This window comes from Lipotes vexillifer, unplaced genomic scaffold (genome assembly GCF_000442215.2).
Source record: "Lipotes vexillifer unplaced genomic scaffold, Lipotes_vexillifer_v1.1 scaffold394, whole genome shotgun sequence".
Classification (NCBI taxonomy): Eukaryota; Metazoa; Chordata; class Mammalia; order Artiodactyla; family Lipotidae; genus Lipotes; species Lipotes vexillifer.
In genome coordinates this window covers 419364-442029 of record NW_006791731.1, presented here as the reverse complement: position 1 = coordinate 442029, position 22666 = coordinate 419364, and the positions used below count along the sequence as shown (strand labels likewise).

The window sequence follows — 22666 nt, the reverse complement described above, 5'->3', positions numbered from 1 at the left end:
CTAAGAAAGACCTGGGGGCACTGGAGTGACTGTGGCCTGGAGTTGGGCCTGCAATGACCACATGCTCTTCTCAAATCAAACAAATGTTTTTCTTTGTGTTTTGTACAAAAGCGGGGTGGGGGAAGTGGCAGTATCCGGGGGTCTAGAAGTGGGCAGTGACTCGGTCCGTCTCCAACAGGTCGTCCAGGATCTGTGGGGAGAGAGGTGGGTGAGGGCGTTTCCTCTAAGATCAGGAAAAAGACAATGGCTCACAATGTCGGGCGTGGTGCCAATCTTCTTGGCCAGCTCCCCGCGCTCCATGGTGCTCAAGTACAGGTAGCGGTTGAGCAGCTCCCCATCCAGGACATTGCGCACCGCATTCTGTAGGACGCGCCGGTCCACGTGCAGCATCCTGGGGGCAGGCACGGAGGCAGTGAAGAGTCGGGACAGATGCGGGGTGGTGGGAGAGGGGGGCGGCAGGCTCACCGGAAGGCACGCGGGTTGAGGCCGGCGTGGTGGGGCAGCATGGTGGTCAGTGCGTTCTGCAGCATCAGTAGCCGCCGGTAGGTCTTCTCCTGCATGGGCAGCAGGAGGCCGATGCCGCCGTCCAGTGTGGCTAAAGCAGGCACGGTGTGAGCCCCGTGGACCCCACCACGCCCCACCGCCACCTTAACCCCCTCCGCCCCACACTCACCAAACCACGTGATGTGCTTGTTCTCCCACACGACGGACTTCTTGCTGGGCCCCTCGGCGGCCCCCCGGCAGGGGGTCCTCCAGAACGTGTTCACGTGGGCGCCCACGTGGAAGTCGGCCCGGCGCAGCAGCCGCATGCCCCCGAAGCTCTCCTTGGCTGGGCCAGAGGGACCTCAGGTCACCGCCTGCCCGGCCCCATGCCCGACCCCCCGCCCAGGAGAGGGTGGAGGGGCCGCTCACCTTCCGGCAGGTACATGTACACCATGAGGTTGCGGTCACGGTCAGACACTAGGGAACAGGGCCCACAGTCAGCCCCAGCCCCAGCCCCCGCGAAGGCCCGGGGCCCCCGGCCCCCGTGCTCACCCAGGAAGCCCAGCTGTGCGCTGTCCACCATGAAGTCCACGCTGTACACTTCCAGGGGTTTGGCGTCCTGAGGCCGCGAGGGGAGGGACGTCAGGGTGCGCCTGGGGCAGCACCCACCCACGCACCGTGCAGCCCAGCCCCTCGGTACCCGGGACACGAGGCTCAGCGTCTTGCTCTCCTCCTGGTAGCGCAGCAGCGAGATGCTCTTCATGACGTCCGCGGCCAGGATGAAGTTCTTGACGCTGATCATCTGGTGGATGTAGAGCTGTGTGTCGATGAAGGCCATGCCTGTCAGCTCGCTGGCCCGCAGGCTCCACAGGAAGATCTGCGGGGTGGGAGGGGTGGGCGGTGAGGGGTGGGCGGTGAGCGGCGGGTGCCGGGGTGGGCGCAGAGGGGCACACCTTCTGGCCGATGGCCGACACCAGGTGGCCGTTGCAGTGGCACAGGGCAGTCACGGGCCCCTTCTGCTCCTTCTCGTACAGGACCTTGAACTTGTTCTTGGTCAGGGGCTGGCCCGGCTCGGGCACTACCTCGATCACGTCCATGATCAGGATCTGTCAGGGAAGGCGGGTGGGTGATTCACAGGGGCTGCGTGCAGGCCGCTGGGCACTGCCTGTCTCCCACCCCCTGCCGGCCGCTTACCCGCCCTCGGCACGTGACCTCCTCCCCTTGCATGAGGCAGGTCCCGGCGGCTACGTAGCCCTTGAGGCCCGACACGGTTTCCTCACTGCGCAGCGACACCGTCTTCATGCAGGTCACGTGCTCCCACTCCTCTAGCTCGATCCTGCATCAGCCCAGGTGAGGACAGCAGCCCAGGTCGGGACAGCAGCCCAGGTCGGGACAGCTAGCCCAGGTCGGGACAGCTAATCCAGGTCGGGACAGCAGCCCAGGTCGGGACAGCTAGCCCAGGTCGGGACAGCTAATCCAGGTCGGGACAGCAGCCCAGGTCGGGACAGCCAACCCAGGTCAGGACAGCCAGCCCAGGTCGGGACAGCCAGCCCAGGTCGGGACAGGAGCCTAGGTCGGGACAGCTAACCCAGGTCGGGACAGCAGCCCAGGCCGGGACAGCAGCCCAGGCCAGCCACCAGCCCCGACCTGGGCCCAGCCTCACCTGGCGTTGGGGATGGCCTCCCAGCTGACTGGGGAGATGAGCTGGATGGAGAAGGCCTCCTGCTGAGGGTGGATGTAACGGTCATCTGCACGGACAAAGGGGTGACAGTCAGGGAGGGTGGCCCCGAGAACCGGCCCAGCCTGGGGCGCCTCGCACCTCTCTCAATGGTCTCAAACTCCTTCTCCTCGCCCGTCATGCGCGGGATGCGGGTGCACGGCGTGTTGGTGCTGGTGGCAACAGCATACACCTGGGGGGCGGGGGAGGGCGTCACATGCCAGAGGCCAGGCCCCCAGGCCCCAAAGGTCCCCGGTGTGGTGGGGAGGGGGGGCAGTGTCAGACCTTGGACTCCACATGGTAAGCCACATAGTGGGCCGTGCAGCGCAGCGGGATCTTCCTGACAGGCCACGGGGCATCGTAGGACAAGTAGGCAGGCAAGACACTGATCCTCAGCTCGCCCTGGGTGGGGCAGGGGGTTAGCGAGGGCTGGCACACCCCAAAGGCCAAGCCGATGAACCCAGGCCTCCACAGCGTCTAGGCAAGGCCTTGGAGAGACCACGGCCCACTGTCCTGTGCTTTGTGGGCTTCCCATCCCTTCAGCCAAGCTCACCCAGGGCTGGGACACTGGCCACAGCTGTGGTCTGGGCCGGGACAAGGGAAGAGTCAGGCTCAGGGGGTGCTGGAGGCCGCAGGCAAAGGGTGGGCGGCACACACACAGGCCACGCCAGGGTCTGCACAAACAAGCACGGGTGCCCTGCCGGGGCCCCGAGCCGGTTTCCTCCGCCCGCAATTGTAAGCGCGCCAGCGCCTACAAATCACCTACCACGTCACCATCACTGAGTCCTCAGAGTGCTGACACCTTGGTGACAGGTAAGGAAACTCAGGTTCAGCGAGGGTGAGCATCTCACCCAGTCACACAGCTTCTAAGGGGCAGAGCTGGGGTCCAAGCCAGCAGAGCGGTGACTGGACCCTGGTTGCCCAGGCGGGTGCCCCTGTGGGCTACAGCCTCCAGTCCCGACTTCCCCAACTCGGCCTGGGCTCCCAGCACCGTCTGGACACCCCCTGACTCTCCCCATCCCGAGCCCCTGAGGGCCCCTTTTCTGGGCCCCGCACCTGGTCCCGCTCGGGCAGCGTCGGCGAGCGTCAGGGAGCCAGGCTGGGCCGTGTGGGGCCTCCTACCTGCCTATTGAAGTACAGGAAGCCGCGGGGGCAATTGACGTTGTGGAACGGGGCGAAGGAGTCCACGGGGCCGTCGATGCCCATGGGGTGCAGCCGCAGGGCCCCCCGGCCGGTCACCAGGAGCCAGTGGGGCGAGGGGCCGCAGATGAACACCTGGGGGCGGGCAGTGTGAGCAGGCCGCTGGGGCCAGGGCCCTGTCGGCCGCAGCCCAGGCTCCCTTGGAGCCGCCAGCCTACCCCCGAGTAGCCGTAGATGTCCTCAAAGTAGCGGAACCGCGCCACGCGGCCTCGGGCCCCGGCGCCCTCCTCAGCACCGCCGCCTTCGGCCTTCTTCTTGGACGGCTTTGGCTTCTTCTCGCGGAAGTTGATGCTGTGCGGGACCTGGGGGGGGGGTGCCGCGGCCGTGAGGGCCAGGTCCCCCCCGCCCCGCTCCACACCCTCCCCACACCCAGCAGAGCCCAGCCGCTGCACCTTCTTGAAGCGAACTTTGAGGTTCCCCTGGCCGAGCTGTGAGTCGTGGGGGAAGGCCTCGTACACGAGCGTGCAGAGCCCGGGGGCGGGCGGGGCCGCACTCACCAGCAAGTAGGGCCTGCGCTGGCGGCTCCCCAGCGCCACCAGCAGCACCTCCTTGACGAGGGGCAGCTCGCCCTGGCGCGTGGCCTCCTCCTTGCGGGCCTCGCCCTGGGTGGTGGGCTGACCAAAGGAGCTGTCCACCAGGACCCGCTGCCCCACAGGGAAGTTCTTCACCAGAAACACCAGCCGCCAGTCGGGGAGCTGGTAGATCTGCGGGGACAGCGGCAGCTAGCCGGGCGGGGCGGGGCACGAGCGGCGGGGCACGAGCGGGGGACGGGGCCACGCTGGACACGGGGCGCCACCCACCTCCATGGTTCCATTCTCCCGCACCAGCAGGCACCAGTGGGTGGGCTCAGCCCGGAAGGGGGTGGGGTCCCGGTCGGCGGGGGGCTGGCTGCTCCTGCGGGCCTCCTCCTTGCTGGGGCTGAAGAGGGAGCCCGAGTCCCCATAAAGCATCTCCTCCTCGTCATCCACCGTGGGGCTGGGGGCCAGCAGACACGTCAGTCACAGGCAGCCTGCCCCAGGGACCCCGGTCCCAGCCTGCAGCCCAGCCCTGCACACACCTGGTCTCTGAGCCCTGGCACTCGGCCTCTGAGCCGCTGCGGCCGCCCATCTCGTCGCGGGCCCCGCCCAGGCGGCTCTCGGTGGTGAACATGCCGCTGACGTCCCGGTACACGCAGAGCGTAATCACCTTGGACTGCTGCGGGGATAGGGGGGCTCAGTGGGGGGGGGGCGGGCGGGGGGCGGGGTCAGTCGGCCCCAGGGACGGAGGAGGGAGCCTACGTGGTGCAGCGGGGGCTTGTGCAGCGCCAGGCGGTGGTGGCGGCCCCCATACGAGTCACTCTTGAGCAGGAACATGGTGACGTGGCCCTCGGCACTCATGATGACCACGTAGGGGTCGGCCACGGCGCACTGCACGATGGGGGAGCCCAGGTCCACGGGGATGAAATGCAGCTGGTTCACTGCGGACACAGGCTGGTCAGCAAAGGGCAGTCGGCACGCGCTAGCCCTGGACCCCATCCCGCCTGCCCGCGTGGCCCACCCACCTCCTTCCAACAGGCGGATGCCGAGTGGCGACACTTGCACGATGTAGCGATTGTCCCCGACGTTGCCAGCAAAGACCGTGGGGCCCTGCGTGGCGAAGCCGCTGGTGTCCAGCTCCATGATCTCCTGCCCCGTCTGTAGGATCTGTGGGGGACGGTGGGGGACGGTGGGTGAGGTGCAGCCCCCACCAGCGGCCCCCCCGCCCCAGGCTGCCGGCCGGGCCCCATCACCATGGTGGAGTCTTCCCGGCTCAGGATAAGGAAGCCGTGTCTCCGCCCATCGTCGTCTGCTTCGGGGGCGCTGGGCTCCTGCTCTGCCCCCTCTCCCTTGGTGCCCTCCTCCTGTGAAGGCGGACGGAGAGCAGGAATCCCACCGCGCAGCCCCAGGTGCCTGGAGCGCCAAGGCAGAGCAAGCCCATGGCCAAGCCCTCCTGAGCTGCACAGCAGAGCCCGGTGCTGGGACCGGCGGCCTCCAGGCTACCCACACACGGGCCAGGTGGTCGGCAGCTCTGGGCCCCTGCACCGCCCAGGCCTCGCCAACCTGGGGCGCACCTACCTGCTCCTTACGCACAGGAGCGATGACTGTCCACATGTCATAGCAGCCAGGAAGCTCAAAGGTTGTCACCACCTGGGGCCGGATGCTCTTCTGGAAGGACATGACGGTGTCAGCAAAGCACACCCGGGCCCGCCAGGAGGCGCCACCCCTGCCCCCCACACACCTGCAGCACCGACAGGGCCCCGTTCTTCCCGTAGCCGGAGCACACCACGATCTCCAGATCTGGCTCAGGACTGTTCTGAAACTGCATGGCGGGCAGGGGGTGAGGACGGCACCTCCCTGCTGTGCAACCTGCCCCCCGCCCACCTCACCCCCGAGCGGGCACCTCTTCAGAGAGGAAGGCGGGCTCGCCCATGGCGGCGTTGGCACAGGGTCCGATGTTGAGGATGCTGTCACAAACCTGCAGGCACAGCAGTGGTCAGGCGGGCAGGCAGGGCAGGCAGGCCGGCGGGCGGCGACCCCTCTATGCCCAGGCTCACCTCAAAGGAGTAAGTGGCCAGCTGTGTGCCTGACTGGGCCTCGCTGCCGTATACCTCAATCTCGTCCACCTCGTCCTGTGGCACTGACTTGCCCCCTACAGCATGTGGAAAGGCCACCTGAGCCCACCTGGCTGCCCATTCCAGCCTCCGCCCTCGGCCCTCACCTGACGGCCCTCACCTGACCAGCCCGCTGTGGCGTCCACACGCTTCTTCTTGGAGGGCGGCTCCTCCTGTGAGGCAGGTGGGGTGGTGAGCAGCCCCCGAGGCCGCCCGCACGGGAGGGCAGCGTCCCCACGGTCCCCGCACCCACCTTGTCGGCAACCTCCCGGGCGGTGCCGGCCGGGGACTCCTGCAGCTTTTCCGTGTACTTGAGGAGCAGGGAGTTGCCCAGGCGAGAGCCAAGGAACAGGTATCCGGGCTCCATGGTGACCATCTGAAAGCAGGATGGGGGTGAGGGCGGGGCCCAGCCCAGACCCGGGGCCACCCCCCCCCCGCCCCGAGACCCCACTCACACTAGTGGTGAGGACGCTGGCGGCGGCCTTGTCGAAGTGGAAGGCGCGGACACTGCGCATGCCGTCCGTGATAAGCGTCAGCACGTAGCTGCGGAGGGGGACACGCTGGGCTGGTGCGGGGGACCCACACCACCTGCCAGAGAGGACGGGGCTCCCTGGCGCGGGGGACCCACACCACCCGCCAGAGAGGACGGGGCTCCCTGGCGCGGGGGACCCACACCACCCGCCAGAGAGGACGGGGCTCCCTGGAGCGGGGGACTCACATCTCGCCGCCCTTGAGGGAGATGACCATCTTGTCGTAGGAGATGAAGGCTGCCTGGGCACAGTCCAAGGTGATCCGCACGCCCTCCTGGGTGCCTGTGGTGGGGAGTCAGCCGGACCCAGCAGCCTCCCACCCCTCCCCCCGCACCCACCCCTCGGCCCCGGCACCCCGACACTCACGCAGGGGGAAGGCAGTGGTGCCGGTGGTGAGGCTGTTGAGGGCCACGCCATAGGGGGGGACGCTCTGGTTCAGGTACAGCAGCGAGTTGACAGCAAAGACCACCACCCCGCCTGGAGGCAGACACGCTGGTGGGTGGGGCCCAGCGCTCTCCATACCCACCCCCTCCAAGCAGCCCCACCTCACCTATGGGCTTAGGCACGGCAAGGGCCTGGGTGCAGTCAAAAGGCAGGCTGGTGAGGGACCAGATGACGGGGTGGACCTTCTGTGTGATGTTCAGCGAAATGGCCACGATGGAGCACGTGTCCTGCCGCACAGCCACCCGCCTGGGACCACGACAGCACGTCAGTCCCCAGTCCCCCCCCCAACCCGAGACTCGCCCGGTTCCTCCCTCCCTCCCTCCCTCCCCCGGGGCGGGCCTCTCCCCAGGACAGGGCCACAGCCAGGGCCACAGCAGCGCAGGGCCTCACCCAGGCCAGGTCTGGTTGGGCTCAAACAGGATGAGCAGGGTGGGCTCGTAGTAGCCGTGCAGGAACTGCAGGTCGACAATGTTGAGAAGCTTCTCGTCCAGGGCCCTCACGTCAATGATGTAGCTGGGCAGGAAGCTGGACCTCTGCCTGGGGGCAAAGGGCTTCAGCTGGGGGGGCACGGGGAGGGAACCCCGGCTCGGCAGCGCCTCCCCTCCCCTGCCCGGGCACTTACCCCTCACCCACGAGCCCCTCGTGCTCCTCGGCCAGGCTCTCCCTGCGGAAGGGGAGGACCACCAGCCGCGTGCCGTAGATGAGCATGGCCGCGCAGCGCCCATCGGGGTCCACGCGCACTCGCGGCGTGTGCACGTTCTGCACGAAGCCATCCTGCAGGGGAGGGGCATCAGACAGGCCCTGGCAGGGGACCCCCACGGGGAGCCAGGGGGTGGGGCAGGGCAGGGGGCGGGGCTAGGCCTACCCGCAGCTCAGGCTCCTCAAAGTAGTGCAGAGACAGGGTCTTGAGATCGTGGGTGCCCGGGTCATACTCCACCACCGACAGCTGGGGGTGGCAGGTCAGAACCGAGCCCGCCCACCACGGCCCCACCGCTCCGCTCCCACCCCCCCCAGCCCCCCCCTCCCCCTCTTCCCACTCCCACCTTGGCGTCCTTGAAGCTCAGGAGCAGGGCATCCCTCTTGGCGCCCGCCAGCTGCACGCTGGCCATAGACATGACGTTGCCGAAGAAAGAGAAGGAAGCCACCAGCTCCAGCTTTTCCCGGTGCTCCCGGTGGGCCTTCCCCTCTGCGGAGAGCCAGTGGGTAGGAATCTGGGCCCCGTGCCCCGGCCGCCAACCCCCCAGGTGCGTGGCCAGGCAGCCACCCTGCGCTCACTCACCTGCGCTCCTGTCATTCTTGGTCGGCACCTGTAGGAGGGAGGGCAGTGGTGAGGGGCCCACCTCATGGAGGGACAGGAGAAGACCACCCAAGGCCGGCCCTGCAGCCAGGAGCCCCACGGGGCTCGCCACAGTGGAGCGTGCGGCCAGACACTGCTGGACACGGCCGTGCCCACAGACTCACGCTGGCATCTGGGGTCCCCAGCCCGCCCCAGGGCTCCTCGTCAGGAAGCTCCCCACCCAGCTTCCCCAGCAGCTGTCCCGACACAGGACGCTCAGGGTCAAAGGATGGACAGCACTCTCTGTGCACCCCCAACCCACTCCAGACTCACCCTGGGCCCAGCCATGGCTGCCACCAGCTGCCAATGACACGTGATTGCTATGAAGAAGGTACCCCGGCTCTGCTGACCTGCCGGGCACACCCCTGAGCCCAAACTGGGCGTGACGGTGACCCCAACACGGGGCTGTGGCCCTCGCCCCATCTGTGTCCTACCGACTACCTTCCCCAGGGCAGGAAGGTGTCTCCAAGTGAGCCTGGCGACATTTGAAAGGATACTGCACCACAACCAAGTTGCTATTCTGGGCGTGCAAAGTCAGTTTACCACAAGAATGCCCATCGCTACAATCTACCAAAATCTCAAAATTAAGGAAAAAATCATGTAACGTTTTCAATGGATATGAAAAGCATTCGATAAAATTTAGACCCATTCATGATAGAAATTCTTACTAACCCAAGAATACAACTTCCTTAATCAAATAAAGGTCATCCACAGTAAATCTATAACAAGTGTCGCACGTGAACTACAATGTGAGATGAGGACTGGGCCTGGACAGCCTCTCCCCTCGCCAGACACAAGGTCAAGACCCAGAGACCAACTGCATTTCTGTACAGACGCAAGACACAGGGTAAAAATGTAAACCCATTTTAAGAGACACAGGGACACAATCAAATGGTCTAACACACCACCGGCAACACAGAGGACGGAGGAAGGAAAAGGACAGAACCCATAACTGAAGAAATGACCAAAATATTCCGATAAGAAGCATCGGCCACAGATTCAAGGCCAGCCAGCAAGCGCCGAAGCACGTCGCAGTTGAAAGACAGGAAACCAAAGACAAAGACAAGTATCGTAAAAGTGGTCAGAGGCAAAGAGACCCAACGCCTTCATAAAACTCATATTCAGGGACTTCCCTGGTGGTCCAGTGGTTAAGACCCCGCACTCCCAATGCAGGGGGCCTGGTTCGATCCCTGGTCGGGGAACTAAGATCCCACACGCATGCCGCAACTAAAAAGCCCGCATGCCGCAAGGAAGGTCCCACGTGCCGCGAGTAAGGCTCGGTGCAGCCAAAATAAATAAACAAATAAATAAACATTTTAAAAAAACAAACTGATTTTCAACAGAAACTACAGAAGCCAGTGCTTTAACGTGATGAAAGAAAAGAGTCAACCTAGAATTCTAAACCCAATGAAAATATCCCTCAAAAGGGAAGTTGAGGGCTTCCCTGGTGGCGCAGTGGTTGGGAGTCCGCCTGCCGATGAAGGGGACGCGGGTTCGTGCCCCGGTCCGGGAGGATCCCCCACATTCCGCGGAGCGGCTGGGCCCGTGAGCCATGGCCGCTGAGCCTGCGCGTCCGGAGCCTGTGCTCCGCAACGGGAGAGGCCACGGCAGTGAGAGGCCCGCATACCGCAAAAAAAATAAATAAATAAAAAGGGCGGTTGAAATAAAAACATTTGCAGACAAACAAAAGTGGAACAAGATGACTGACAGCAGAAACTCTTCAAGAATCTGCTAGACGGAGGGTCTCCAGGCCGAAGGGCAAGAGGATACAAAAGACTACAGCCTACTGAATAGAGTAAGAATCCACGAGCCCGCGGCGTCATAAAGAAAGGGATGAACACGCGGAGAAAGGAGAGCCCACCCAGAAGGTAGCAGAGAGGGTGGGGTCAGGAAAAGCACCACAGTCGCGTCGCCGTCACCATGGATGCTGACAAACACAATCACTGCTGCTGACACTGGAAGAGGAAGGTCTGAGCGGTAAGACGGCATTTACGGCCTCAAAGTCCCGACGCCCAGTGGGAGAGCTGGCGGGCTGCTCACCCCACTGAGCCGCCTACAGCAGCACCCAGGGACTGTAGCAAGGAGCACCACAGGACACGCTGGCCAGGTGTGACCGGGCCTGAGCCACACCGGCACCGGCATCCTGGCTCAGACACTGGCCTGTGGCTCTGCAGAGACTTTGGTATTGTCTGAACACGCGTGACATGCTGACCTCCAGGAGCCAAGGGGTCCCTGCCTGCAGCTTATCCTCCAGGTCCAGGAAAAAAAGACAGACATACGGCACAATGTTCACCTTCGGGACTCTGGGTGAGTGTACACAGGAAATCTTTGCGCTTTTGCAACTTTTCTGGGTCTGAAATTATGTAAAACCAAAGTGCTAACGACAGCAACAATGTTCTGCAGAGCTTCTAACCTACACAGGAGCAAAACCTGTGACAACAGAACAAAGCGTGTGGGTCAAGAGGATAAAGGGTTACAAGGACTCTGTGCCATTTGGGGAAGCTCAGTGGAGCCAGATCGTAATAAACCACAGAGACCTGCTGTGGCCTCAAAGGTACCAGCTAATGAGAAATAATGCGGGCTTCCCTGCAGGCGCAGTGATCAGGAGCCCACCTGCCAGCGCAGGGGACACAGGGTCGAGCCCTGGGCCGGGAAGATCCCACACGCCGCGGAGCACCTAAGCCCGTGCGCCACAGCTACTGAGCCTGCGCTCCAGAGCCCGTGCGCCACAACTACAGAGCCTGCGTGCCTAGAGCCCATGCCCCGCAACAAGAGAAGCCACCGCAATGAGAAGCCCGCGCACACAACAAAGACCCAACACGGCCAAGAATAAATAAATAAAATATAAATTAATTTTTTTAGAAATTCTTAAAAATAAATAAAATGATACATTCTTGATTTTTGACTCTTCCACGTAAATCTGAGAATCAAGATTATAAAATCTTACAAGAAATCTCATGGCAACTTTGAGAAAAAGAACATGAGTTTTGGATTCATTTGAAGAGGGTATGACATCTCTACAATACTGAGACTTCCCATCCATGATACATTTTCTATTTACTTGAGACTGTGCTTAATTTCAAGAAAGTGCTATCCACTTTCTTTCCTCCCGAAGGTCACAGCTGCCCGGCCCTGCAAAGCAGCGAGACCTGCTGCCCCCGCAGCTGCCTGGGGTCTGCTTCCCCCAGGACTGAGGGACCAGGCACACGCCCCACCCCCACCATCTGCTCCCCACTCTCTCCTTCCCTCCTGTCACCACGGCAGCCCCTGCACTTGCACTTGATTCCCTGGGGAAGACTGAAGACAGCCTCCAGAGGGGGCTTACCACCCCCTCTTGAATCCGGGCTGGGGGTGGTGCTCTGAAGGACAGTCAGTGACAAAAGGGACGCTGTGCCCCCAGAGTCTGGCCCCGGCCACAACCGGCCGCTTCCCTCAACGTAAGAAGCTCAACTACCTCAAGGCCTCCTGCCACGAAAACCAAGGCAGCCACGTGGAGAGAAAGGGGGGAGACATGCCCTTCAAGTCACCCAGACGAGACCCAGAGCTCAGAGCAGAGGCCGGGCGTCCCCACGGTCCCTGCTGTGCCATCCAAGCTCCCGGCCGCCCACAGGTGTGTGCCACCCTGGTGACAGCACTATCTGAAGCTCCAGGGCGGGCTGTCCCGCAGCAGTGACTAGGCTGACCCCCAACACGCTCACCCACCCGAGGACTCCACCCAGCCCGCACTCCATGTCCGGCTCCCACACACTCCACTCTCTGGTGTAAGAGTAGGCAGACTTTCCTATGAAGGGCCGGGGAGCAAGTATCCTATTCAGGCTTTGCAGCCGCATCTAGTCTGCCAAGGATCTTCTTGGAATCGTTTACAGCCCTTCAGAGGCGTGCAAGCTCCCCTGGATCTTGGTGGGCTGAGAGTGGGCTGTGCCGGGGGCCCTGCACAGGCGGCTCCTTCCCTTCAGAGGAAACTGTGCCGTCTCGCTCCGCTTAAAAAATCCTCCTCTTCCTACCAGTTTCTGCTCCGTTTCTTCTCTTCCCTTTGCGCAGACCTCTCCCAGGGAGCTGCCTCTGTCCACTGGTACTGACCCTCCTCCTGCACCAGGCTCTGGCCTCACTGGCCCGCACCCCTGCCTGCCACCAGACTTCCTCGTCGGGGTCACCAGGGGCCTCCAGGCCTCAGGACCCACCTGAGGCTCAGAAACATGGGACCCAGCATCAGGTCCCCAAACGCTGCCCTCCCTCGGCCGCCAGAACACTCTCTGGCTTGGCTGCCACCTCCCTGAGCACATGCGGCTCCCGACTCTTCCAGGGCTTCTCTTCTTGCTACCCCTTGATGCTGGGGCGCCCCAGGGGCCACCTTCGGGGTGACTGCAACCGGCTGCTACCGCGTCTAAACACCACCCACAGGCTGCAGACCCCGACTCCAGCTCCAGCCCCCAACCCCTCCTGGACATCGACTCCGGCTGTGGAGTGAGCACCTCAAAGTGCCTGTAGTGGCCCCAGCGGCTCCCTGCGCTGGGAGGTCCACGTGGCCCTGACCACTTCCAGATCAGGTTACAAAAGACACGGGGCTTCCAGCCCGGCAGGCTGAGTCGTCCTCGGGGAGGCTGTGTGTGGTGCGCAGTCCTGTGGAGAGGCCGCACGGTGAGGAACCGATGCCTCGAAAGAAAGCAGAAAACACAACCCCAGTGGGGCCTTCAGAGGACGGCGACCCCAGCCGACGTCTCACTGCAGCCCCGAGAGACCCTGTCGGGGCCGCTCCCGGCTTCCCGCCCCGAGACCCTGTGAGGCAGTGCCCGCTGTTTCACGCTGCTGAGCTCTGGGGCACCTTGTGATGCAGCAACAAGTAACTCCTACGATGTCCAAATTGAGCTCCTGACCGCAGTCCCTGCAGCCTCCTCCCTTCTCAGGTGCCGGCAACTCTGCCCTGCAGGCGCCCTGCAGGCGCTCAGACCGAAATTCCGACCCAGGCAAAGCCTCGACCCTGAAGAGCCTCGGCATCGCCCTGGGCTCCTCTCCCCTGCCCGCCCCACATCCCTCCGTCCTGACCCAGGCGCTTCCTGCCACCTCTAGCACCCGCTGCTCCTCCGCACGGCGGCCACAGCGACCCTGGGAGACACCGTCTGGTCAGCTCGCTCCTCTGCCCAAACCTTAACTCCCCGTCTGCCTCAAGTCACCACTCAGTTCCCACAATGGCCCAGAAGGCCGCGGTGCCAATGCCCCACCCCCGGCCCGGCACCCCTCTGACCCTCTACTGTCACCGGCTCACTCCTCTCTCCTCCCGCTCCGCCGCTGGGCTGGTCCCGAAACACTGGCCCCTGCTGCCCTGGGACCTTCGGCTCTGCCTGGAAGCTCTTCCCACACCATCCTCCTGGCCCACTCAAATCTCACCTGCCCAAGGAGGGGAGCTTTAGACCACGCGTGGCTCCATCCCATCCTGTTGCGGGGCGCAGGCACTTTCGCCTCCAGCATGTGACGTGCTGGCAGCGTGTGGTCCGCCCCCCCAACCAGAACCAGAGCGCCACCCCGGCGGCGGCACTCCGAGGCAGCGCTCACTAACCCCTCCCAAGATGCTGTGAACCCTTCTGTAAAACACGTAACAACGTAAAAACTTCCAGTCTGTCTCTGAAAGTTGACTGAAAACCCGTCTCAGATTTAGTAACAGCAAAGATCCTCCTGTTCAGTGTGGAACCATATATATTTATTTGCAAAATTTCTTTTTCAGTTTTGACTGAAATTTTGACAAAAGCCAAACACTGACCTCAAAACTGCTGTATCTCAAAAGCTTAAACTAAGATTTTTTAATGACACGTATTCAGTCGCAAAGCTCTCACATCCTTCTGTATCTTGCTTGCTTTGTCACGTGTGAATTAGTGTAACAGTACACACGTTTAACACAAAACAAACACCCATGTCCTGAGGTAGGTGCCCAGGAAGGTGGCATCCTCCTGGCTGCCCCCTGGCCCTGTCCACCTGCTGCCCCGCAGACGACAACCCCTCCCACCCCACCTCCACTCTGCACCCCAGTCCAACCCCTCCCCCGCCTCAATTACTTCTGGCCTGCGCACAGGCCTTCCTTCTGCCTGGAACCTACCCCCTCCCCATCCCTGAGCCTGGCTCTTACTCCCGGCTCCTACCCCCCCTTCAAGAACAGATGAGAAGCCGCCTCCTGCAAGAAGTCCCCCTGGACCAAACCTCACACCGCCGGCAACCAAAGCACCCCTGTATCTCCTCTACTGATGGGTTCATCACACTTTACCGACCTCCGACCCACACCTACACCCAGCCTTGTTCTCTTTGCCAGGAAAGTTCTTCCCCCAACAACCTCCTACTCTGCCTAAAAGAGGCTCCTCTGATCACTCATTCTCTCCTCCATTTCCTCAGCTGCCCCTTCTGCAGGCTGCAGTGTGTCTACAGGTGTGTTCGCACGTGTGCATTTGGTCAGTAGGTGTCCTCCTGCCCCAAGTTTTTGCAGGTTTTGTTCACTACTGCATCGCTACCACCTAGCACACAGCAGGTGTTCATGTAATTTGCTAAAAAGACGAAAGAGCAAATGAGACGCGCAGGGCAGGCCTCTGAGCCCGCCAGGCGTGGGAAGAGGTGGAGGAACGTGGCACCGAAGAGAACAGGCTCTGAACACAACCAACCACGGAGCCCGCCTGGCCTGCCTCTCTGTCTGCACCGGGCAACCCTCGCCGCGTGGCGCTGCGGCTGGAGCGGGCCTACCTACCTCGGCGTCGCGGTTGAGGCGGTACACGTAGAGCTGCGATGTCCCGGCCACCACGAGGTTGCGCTCGCTGTTGTTAAAAAAGTTGCAATACATCGAGAACTCGAGGCCGGTGGGCGGATGTGCCTGTTTGTATACGGCGTACATGGCGCCGAGCCCGGGCTGCACAGGGCCGGAAGGCGACAAGATGAGCCGGGCCGCCGGCGCACGACCCCAAGACCGCCCGCCCGGCGGCCACCCACCTAACAGTTGGAGCCGGGTGGCGGGGGACCCGTACGGCAACGAACACGGCCCGGCAGGGCCCGGAAGCCGCGCGCCGAGGTTCCGTGTTTCTGCGCTTGCGCAGTGCCGCCAAGGCGCAGCTGCCGCGGGGGCGACAGCGGCCCCTGGTGGTCTGGGGCGGCCTCGAGGCTCCGCCTCCGGAGCCCCGAAAACCGAACTCTCTCAAGATCCAGAGTCCCACTGCGGGCGAACGCAGGAGCGGGTTGGAAGCCGGATGGGGGCAGAGGCGGCTCAGGGCCGCCGGTCAGGGCCCTGCCCGCCCCAGGACCTCAGAATGGGTCACCGCTGAGGGTCTCGCCCGCAGGACGAGGCGAGGTCTTAGGCGCCCTGCCGGGTGCCGAAGCCCAGCTCAGCCAGACGAGCCTCGCAGTGTGGAGGCCGGGAGGGCAGGGACCCCCGGACACAAACACTCGCCAGATTACGCCTCGGCAGGCGCCGCTAGTGTGGCGGACGCCCGACTAGTCCAGGGAGAGCTTCATGGAGATGCCGTGTCCCGTCCCTGCTCAGTGTTCCCCCGCAGAGCGACCCCCCCGCCACCCGCTCCAAAACACGCGTACTCACGGCGCACGGCCCTGACTGGCACTGGCGGTCGCGTAGCTGCCGGTGGTCCCGCCGGCCCCTCTACGAGCCCCTCCCCGCAGAACGGCGCTTTTCGCGCCTCTTGCCCACTGCTCCCTCCTGAGACCTGGCACAGTTGCCCACTTCAAGGGCCTTGGAGCCAGGACCATGCACAGCTAAGCAGTCCTCTCCTCACTTGGCAGGGACTCGCCCTAGATACCCGCGAACAGGTCTGGGATTTAGAAACAGAGTTTTTTTTTTTGGCCGCCCCGCACGGCTTGCGGGATCTTAGTCCACCGACCAGGGATCAACCCGGGCCCCCTGCCGTGGGAGCGCGGAGTCCTAACCCCTGGACCGCCAGGGAGGTCCCAAGAAACGGAATCTTAGGAAATAAAACAAGAAAGTATAGTCATAGCCGAGAAAATGGCATAGAAATATGTGTTCATGTTGCATCCAGATGTGCTCACTAGCTCATTTCAGCAACAAGGCCTCAAATCTGGACCCTTGAGTGGTGGACAATGGGGTCACTTGGATGCCTGGGCAGGTGTGTGACCCCTAAGTCACAGCAAAGCCCTTTAAAAGTCATAACAAAACTGAACCCTGAGAAGAGGGGTAGGCTGGGGCAGAGCTTACCCTGAGCAGGAGAGAACACCCGCAGCCCATTTCTCTAGGAGCCCCGCGCCCTTTCCTAGAATTCCTGCGACGTGTAATTGTGTCAGCCGAGACTTTGTGGGGAGCCTGCCTCCCACACTTGCTATTTTATGTAATGTATTTATAAATATTTGTAGATGTGATAGAAGTCTTAGGGGAGTGGGGGCCTACTGCTACTCTCCCCACTCAAGCCCCTTCTTGCTGTAGCAAAATAAGCCCCCTATTCCCCTTTTCCCTGCAGGCCTTCTATCAATACATAGCCCCCTGGCAGGCTGGTTTAACGCAGTTTGGGTATTGGGGTCAGGTACCAATGAAGAATCACGACTTGCCTCGCTCCCTTGTAAACCATTATTTGAGTTTTCGTCCTCATGTAATTACTTTATTCCTTGATTTTTTTTTTTTTTTTTTTTTTTTTTTTGGGGCCGCGGGCCTCTCCCTGTTGTGGCCTCTCCCGTTGCGGAGCACAGGCTCCAGACGCGCAGGCTTAGTGGCCATGGCTCACGGGCCCAGCCGCTCCGCGGCATGTGGGATCTTCCCGGACCGGGGCACGAGCCCGTGTCCCCTGCATCGGCAGGCGGACTCTCAACCACTGCACCACCAGGGAAGCCCTATCCCTCGATTTTTGAGAAACTGGTCCTTTTGTCATTTGTCATGTTTCCCTCCCTCCAAATTTTGATCTGGGAATAGCAGAGATATAGCCCCCGCCCCACCCCCACCCCTGCCCAACATAAAAATGGTACCTGTTTGTCTCCATACAGAGCAGGGGCTTCTGCTTCTGTTCTGGTCTTGACCCCAGAGACCTGCCTTCCTCTGGCTGACCATTTTTAAAATAATCTGAATTTACACTCAGAGATATTCAGCCTGTCGGCTCTCCTTTTAAAAAATCGAAGATATGCTTTCATCTCAGTGAAAGCATGTCTCCCAGCAAAGGCTCCTCTATTCCGGTCATCCTGAACCAGGTGGGTGACTGTTTCAGAGGTTTTCTCTTTTGCCTAAACTCCACCTAATAAAGTTCTGATAGCATGAAAAAAAAAAAAAAAAGATAACAAAAACTGTAGCCAGAACCACCCTGAGCATGTACTAGAGGAGGGAGCAGGGGCAGAGGTGGGGCTGTGGCCGGAACACTAACTCTCCTCATCCGAGTCAGATGGGCATAGTCATGGCATCCACAGCACAGGGCATCTGTGTTGGATAAACAGGTCAGTGGCCACAGAGCCCTCAGACTTGAGCCTGGCATGTGGCAAGTGCCCTGACAAAGGAATGAGAGTTTGTGTGTGGGACAGAGGTGGACGGTGCAGAGAGAGGCAGAGATACTGAAGGAGCACAGTCCTGGGAGAGCAGCAGCGGGCGGGATGCAGCTCCATCCAGTCAGACAGGAGGAGAAGGCGGGCAGAGGGACTGGGAAGTTGTAGGGCTGCCAGCAGGAAAGCAGATGTGGGCCTGCCTGCTGGACTTACTTCTTCAATGGGAAATTTAGGGAGGCTGTCAGTGGAAGTGGTGGCTCAAAGTTGCTCGAAAGGGACAGTGATGGGCGGGAGGGTGGTCCAAGGCTGGGGGGTGGGAGGGGTGATGGGGCTGCCAGTACAAGAAGCCAGTAGGAGCTCACATAACAGATTCTTCCCAGAGACTTCAGAGGAGCACAGCCTGCTGACCCCTTGATTTCAGACTTCTGCCTCCAGAACTCTGAGGAAATAAATTTCTGACGTCCTAAGGCACCCAGTGTGTGGTGGGCTGTGCTACAGCCCTAGGAAACTACCACACGGGGACTCTGAGGATGGACACTTCTGCTGAGGACAGTGGAGCAGAGCAGCAGAGGCCCGGGCCTCACTGAGGGTTGCCACACACCCTCGTCTGATTATCTCCAGGCCCATTTTTCATGAGAGAGAAACAAGCCCTCATCTGTGTAAATGCTGCTTGCTTGTTTTGTTTTTTCTGCTACAAGCAAACAAATTTGATTCCTGATTGGACCCCAGGTCCTCCCTGCGGCCCTCAGACCGTGGCCCATTTCTCTGGCTTCACTTCCCATGCATTACAGATGAGGGGACTGAGGCTGGCTACTTGGAGGTCCCTGAGCTCCTCGTCAGGCAACAGGCACTGCTGTGGGGGGAGATACCGCCCCACCTGTCGACCTTTCTTGGTGGGAGACCCTTCCCTCCCAGCGAGGTGAGCAGGCTGGGCTCCAAGCACAAGAGTGTCTTTATTGAAGATGGGCACCGGGGCTCTCCGGGTGGCTGCGGTTTCTAAGGGGCTGAGATAGTGCAGGGCCAGGAGCCAGAGTCAAGGGCTGAGACTGGGGCAGAGTCTATCAGAGGGTGATATTATCCTCATACAGCGACAACAGCAGCAGGACGGTCCAGCCGCCCAGCAGGCCCACGTTGTGCAGCAGGAAGACGAGCCAGGGCCGCCGGTCCCGCACGTTCAGCGTGGCCGGGAGCTGCGGAGGAGGTGGGCCCTGGGTCAGAAGTCAGCTCAGAGCTCCTGCTCAGCTGCCGCCCACTGCAGTCCCCTCCCGCACTCCGTGCTGACCATGTCGCAGAGTGCCACGTAGAGGAAGAGACCAGTGGCTACCGCCAGGATCCAGGTCTCGCCGTCTTCGCCGACGCCTACCGCGAGCGCCACGTAGAGGCCGATGAAGGCCGTGAGCCCCGAGGCCAAGTTCAGCAGCAGCGCCAGGCGCACCGACAGCCCCGCGTGCAGCAGGGCAGCGAAGTCCCCTGGGGCGCGAGGGGCGGGGTCAGGCCGAGAGCCCCGCCCACCCCCGACAGACCTCGCCCCGCTCCGATAGTCCCTCCCAACTGTCCCGCCAACCAGCCAACCGCACCCCAGGCAGGCCCCGCCCCGCTGGAACCCCTCGCGGCTCACCCAGCTCGTGCGGCACCTCGTGGCAGAACACGGCCAGCGAGGTGGCCAGCCCCGTCTTCCAGGAGGACGAGAAGGCGGCGCCCACGGCCAGACCGTCGGCGAAGTTGTGCACGGCGTCTCCCAGCGTGATCACGTAGGGCAGCAGTCTCAGCTCTGCGGGCGCGGCCGGCGTGGGTGGGCATCTGCCTCGCCCCTCCTCGCCCCCGCCCCCCCCCGTGCCGGTGCTGCGCACCGAACCCCTGGCACCCAGTGCTTCCGGGGCCTCCCTCAGGGCTCACCTGGGCTCGGTCTCCGGGGCTCCGGGCTCAGCAGTTCGGGGCTCTCCTCCGCCACCTGTGGGGCGGGGCGGATGCGGTCCGCGTAGATGAGCCTCTGGGCGGGGAAGTGAGGAGGGGCTCGCGGAGCTAGGTCCTCAGCCCAGGCCAGGGGCAGAAGCCTTGGCGTGGGGGCTGGGAGTGCAGACAGGGCTCCGCGTGGGGTAGGGACGTCCGGTCAGAGCCAGCTCACCAGGTCTGCGCGCGAGCCCTCGTGGGGCTGCTTGGGAGGCCGGAGATCGCTCGGCGCTAGCTGCAGGGACACGCCATGGCTGTGGCCGCCGTGACTGTGGCCGTGGCTGCAGGGCCCATCCTTTCGGTCCTGCGGGGACAGCGGCTCAGGGTCCACCACGCCTCCCCCCCTCCTCCCCACACCGTGTCCAGCCCCCATGCACCTGACCTCCGGGTCCACGGGCAGCAAGAGGTTGAAAAGGCTCTCGAACAGGAAGAAGGCATAGAGACCACCCAGCACAGCTAGGAGGCGCCAGGTGGGCTGCGAGCCAAGGCCTTCGCCATCGTGCGAGTGCAGCCCCAGCACCTGGGGGGCCAGAGGGCGCTGGGCCAGTTGCCCCAGGGCCTCCTCCCCCCAGACAAGGAGATAGGGGTTAGGGGTCAGGGAGGGGTCCCAGGAGGGTGTGCCTGGAAGGAATTCTGGGTAGGCGAGTCCCTGGTGGGGGAGGGAGGGTCCTGGCGGGGTGGGGGCCGACCTGAGGCGTCAAGTGCAGAAGGGCGTCGCCTGTGAGCGCGCCCACAGCCATGCTCAGGAAGGTCTGGATGATGTAGTGGGTAGCAGTGCTGCATTTGGCGCAGGTGAGCAGCAAGAGCCCGAAGACGGAGCTGAGGCAGATGAGCAGCGTAGCCAGCGAGCCGTATAGGTACCCTGGGGTGGGGGGACACAGTGAGAGCCTCCCAGGGGAGGGTGTCCAGGTGGGGTCCAGGAGCGAGCAAGACCCGCCAGGGCCGCTCCTGCTATAGCCTCCGGCCTCAAAACCCCATCCTCTTCCCTTTCAGGCCCCCATTTTCCCTGCTACCCCTCCACGCCAGCCCTGGCCCAGCTCTCCCCGCCCCTCCCAAACGCAGCGGCCACTCCCTCCTCCCTTTTCGGTTCCTCCTCCACGCTGCCAGGCCCCTGGGCACAGCCAGGCACAGCTGGGGAGGTGGGCACTCACTCTGCACCTGACTGAGCTGGTCCTGGGTGGGCTGCTCAGGCTGGGGGCTGCAGGCCCCACTCAGTTGCTGCTGGAGCAGGGCAGGGCTCAGCTGGGCCCAGGCCTCCGGTGTCACCCCAGCCTGCTCAGACAGCCCATACACAGCCATCACATCTCCAGCACTCAGGCATACCTGGCGGGGTGACAGGCCTGGGGCTCAGGGACCTGAGCAGACTGGTGGGACCCCACCTCTCTCCAAGACTAAGGCGCATGGACTGCTCACTGTGTCCCACATGCTGGAGCTGCTGTTGGGGGTGGCAGGGGGCACAGGGCCCCGGCGGTTGGCCCCCTCTCCCCGATGACGGTGGTCACTGTGGTCACCATGGGTCTCGGTCGCTCCGCCCACCCCCAGGCGCTGCATCAAGGCCTCCAGCTCTGGCAGGGAGGACAGAGGGACAAAGTTTGTGTGGGCTCCAGCCCTGCGCTCCCCAGGGGCACCGACGCTGGGGTTCAGGGCACTCCCTGCCCACTGGCCCAGCTCAGGCTCACCAGCCAGCGTGATGTTGGGGTTCTCGCGGCCGTGCTGCCGGAACACGAAGTCCACGAAGTACTGAGGGCTCGGCAGGGCCCCGAAGCAGGACCCGCTGCCGACGTGGTCCAGCAGGGCGGCCAGCACTGGGCCGGGGCTGCCGGGAGACCCCACCCCTGCTGCTTCCTCCAACAGCTGAGGCAGGTCTACACAGGCCTGGGGAGGAGCTGGGCCTCAGTCTCACTGGCAGCGTGGGCTTCCTGGCCTCTAGCTCTGCCATTGCCCCTGGTGCCCCCTGGACTCCAGTGACTCTGGACCAGCCTCCCGGGAGCTCCACTTCTTGTTCACCTCAGACCTGGGCTGGGCCCCTCCCCTGCTTGGGGCCCCTCCCTGGTACCACAGGCCTCCCCCTTCCTGGCCCAGGGGGTCCAGGCCCCCACCTTCCCCCCAGGGCTCCTCCCTGTAGCCCCAGGAGCTTTCTCAGACCCCGTCCAGGGTCAGGGCCCCTCCTGGGGCCCCTGCGGCCCTGCCCTACTCAGTGGGGAGCGTCCATTTGTGATTCCCCCAGCCCAGACTCCCCCAAGTGCCCAGAAAGGCGTCGAGGCCCAGCCCCCTAAGGGGCCCCCCGCCCCCCAATCCCTCCTGGCTCCTCTTCACCCGCCACCCCTGGCCGGCCCGCCCGGGCCCCCACCTCCGCAGAAGCGGGCCGGCCAGCGGCCTGGGCCTCAATCTTCTGTAGCAGCCTGGCCAAGCCTGGGGCCAGGGCCTCAGGGCGCTCGAGCAGGGCCAGGAGCTGGTCGGCGCGGGAGGCCCAGCGGCCAGCCCGGACATCCGCACAGGTGCCCTCCGGGTTGCTGAGGTAGAGGGCGGCGGCAGCGCTGAGGCGGGCGATGTGCCTGGGCTCCAGGGCCGGAGCGGTGTGGAGCCCTGGCTTCTCAGGCCTGCCCAGGGCCAGGGCGTCTTCCACAGACAGGCACTGTGGGCAGAGACAGGTGGGCGGGGGCCAGGTATCTGCGGCCCAGGAGCTGCCCCCTTCCCTGCGGGGGCCTCACACAAGGACCACCATCCTCTCCGTCCCTCTCACAGCGACACCCCTCCATCACCTGCTCACTCACGGGCTCTCCCCACCATCTCTCCCCACCATCCCCCCCAATGACAGGACGGTACACACACGCATACGCGCACCACACACACACACACACACACACACACACACACACACACACACACACACACACACACACACACACACACACACACGG

The 22666-nt window shown here is 63.1% G+C and overlaps 2 protein-coding genes and 1 non-coding gene across 3 annotated transcripts in view; 1 reads left to right on the top strand and 2 right to left on the bottom strand.

The window, feature by feature from the left end:
• Positions 1-126: 126 nt before the first annotated feature.
• CPSF1 (cleavage and polyadenylation specific factor 1) lies at positions 127-15414 on the bottom strand. The gene is made up of 37 exons (XM_007464538.1): positions 15303-15414; positions 15064-15222; positions 8283-8310; positions 8047-8189; positions 7869-7949; positions 7626-7777; positions 7394-7540; positions 7110-7249; positions 6926-7036; positions 6748-6841; positions 6485-6572; positions 6283-6405; positions 6151-6202; positions 5973-6067; positions 5819-5893; positions 5657-5737; positions 5494-5583; positions 5169-5279; positions 4941-5082; positions 4678-4856; positions 4458-4594; positions 4201-4375; positions 3793-4104; positions 3559-3702; positions 3323-3475; positions 2486-2602; positions 2303-2393; positions 2147-2231; positions 1678-1819; positions 1437-1589; positions 1184-1360; positions 1036-1102; positions 913-960; positions 674-829; positions 466-595; positions 253-391; positions 127-190 (listed from the first exon to the last, which is right to left on the bottom strand). The coding sequence occupies exons 2-37, from the start codon at positions 15205-15207 to the stop codon at positions 143-145; spliced, it is 4350 nt and encodes a 1449-aa protein (XP_007464600.1). The 5' UTR covers positions 15208-15222; positions 15303-15414; the 3' UTR covers positions 127-142.
• TRNAG-CCC (transfer RNA glycine (anticodon CCC)) lies at positions 9470-9541 on the top strand. The gene has a single exon. It is a non-coding gene; the product is annotated as a tRNA-Gly (tRNA).
• Positions 15415-18856: 3442 nt separating the features above from the next.
• The window catches only part of SLC39A4 (solute carrier family 39 member 4), a 5418-nt gene continuing 1608 nt past the window's right edge, over positions 18857-22666 (bottom strand). The window contains exons 2-12 of the mRNA XM_007464601.1: positions 22096-22380; positions 21425-21620; positions 21159-21310; positions 20897-21068; positions 20435-20607; positions 20128-20265; positions 19921-20049; positions 19692-19746; positions 19414-19566; positions 19078-19265; positions 18857-18985 (exon numbers count right to left, since the gene is read on the bottom strand). Coding sequence (XP_007464663.1) covers positions 18857-18985; positions 19078-19265; positions 19414-19566; positions 19692-19746; positions 19921-20049; positions 20128-20265; positions 20435-20607; positions 20897-21068; positions 21159-21310; positions 21425-21620; positions 22096-22380 — 1770 coding nt within the window. The remainder of the gene's footprint in view (positions 18986-19077; positions 19266-19413; positions 19567-19691; positions 19747-19920; positions 20050-20127; positions 20266-20434; positions 20608-20896; positions 21069-21158; positions 21311-21424; positions 21621-22095; positions 22381-22666) is intronic.

Bases quoted from the DNA above. Each gene is read 5' to 3' on its own strand.
- CPSF1 (XM_007464538.1), bottom strand. From the start codon at position 15,207: ATGTACGCCGTATACAAACAGGCACATCCGCCCACCGGCCTCGAGTTC. The intron at 7,037-7,109 runs GTGAGGTGGGGC...GTCTGCCTCCAG, and splicing joins TGCCGTGCCTAAGCCCATAG to GCGGGGTGGTGGTCTTTGCT. The intron at 6,068-6,150 runs GTGAGGGCCGTC...CACATGCTGTAG, and splicing joins CGCCACAGCGGGCTGGTCAG to GGGGCAAGTCAGTGCCACAG.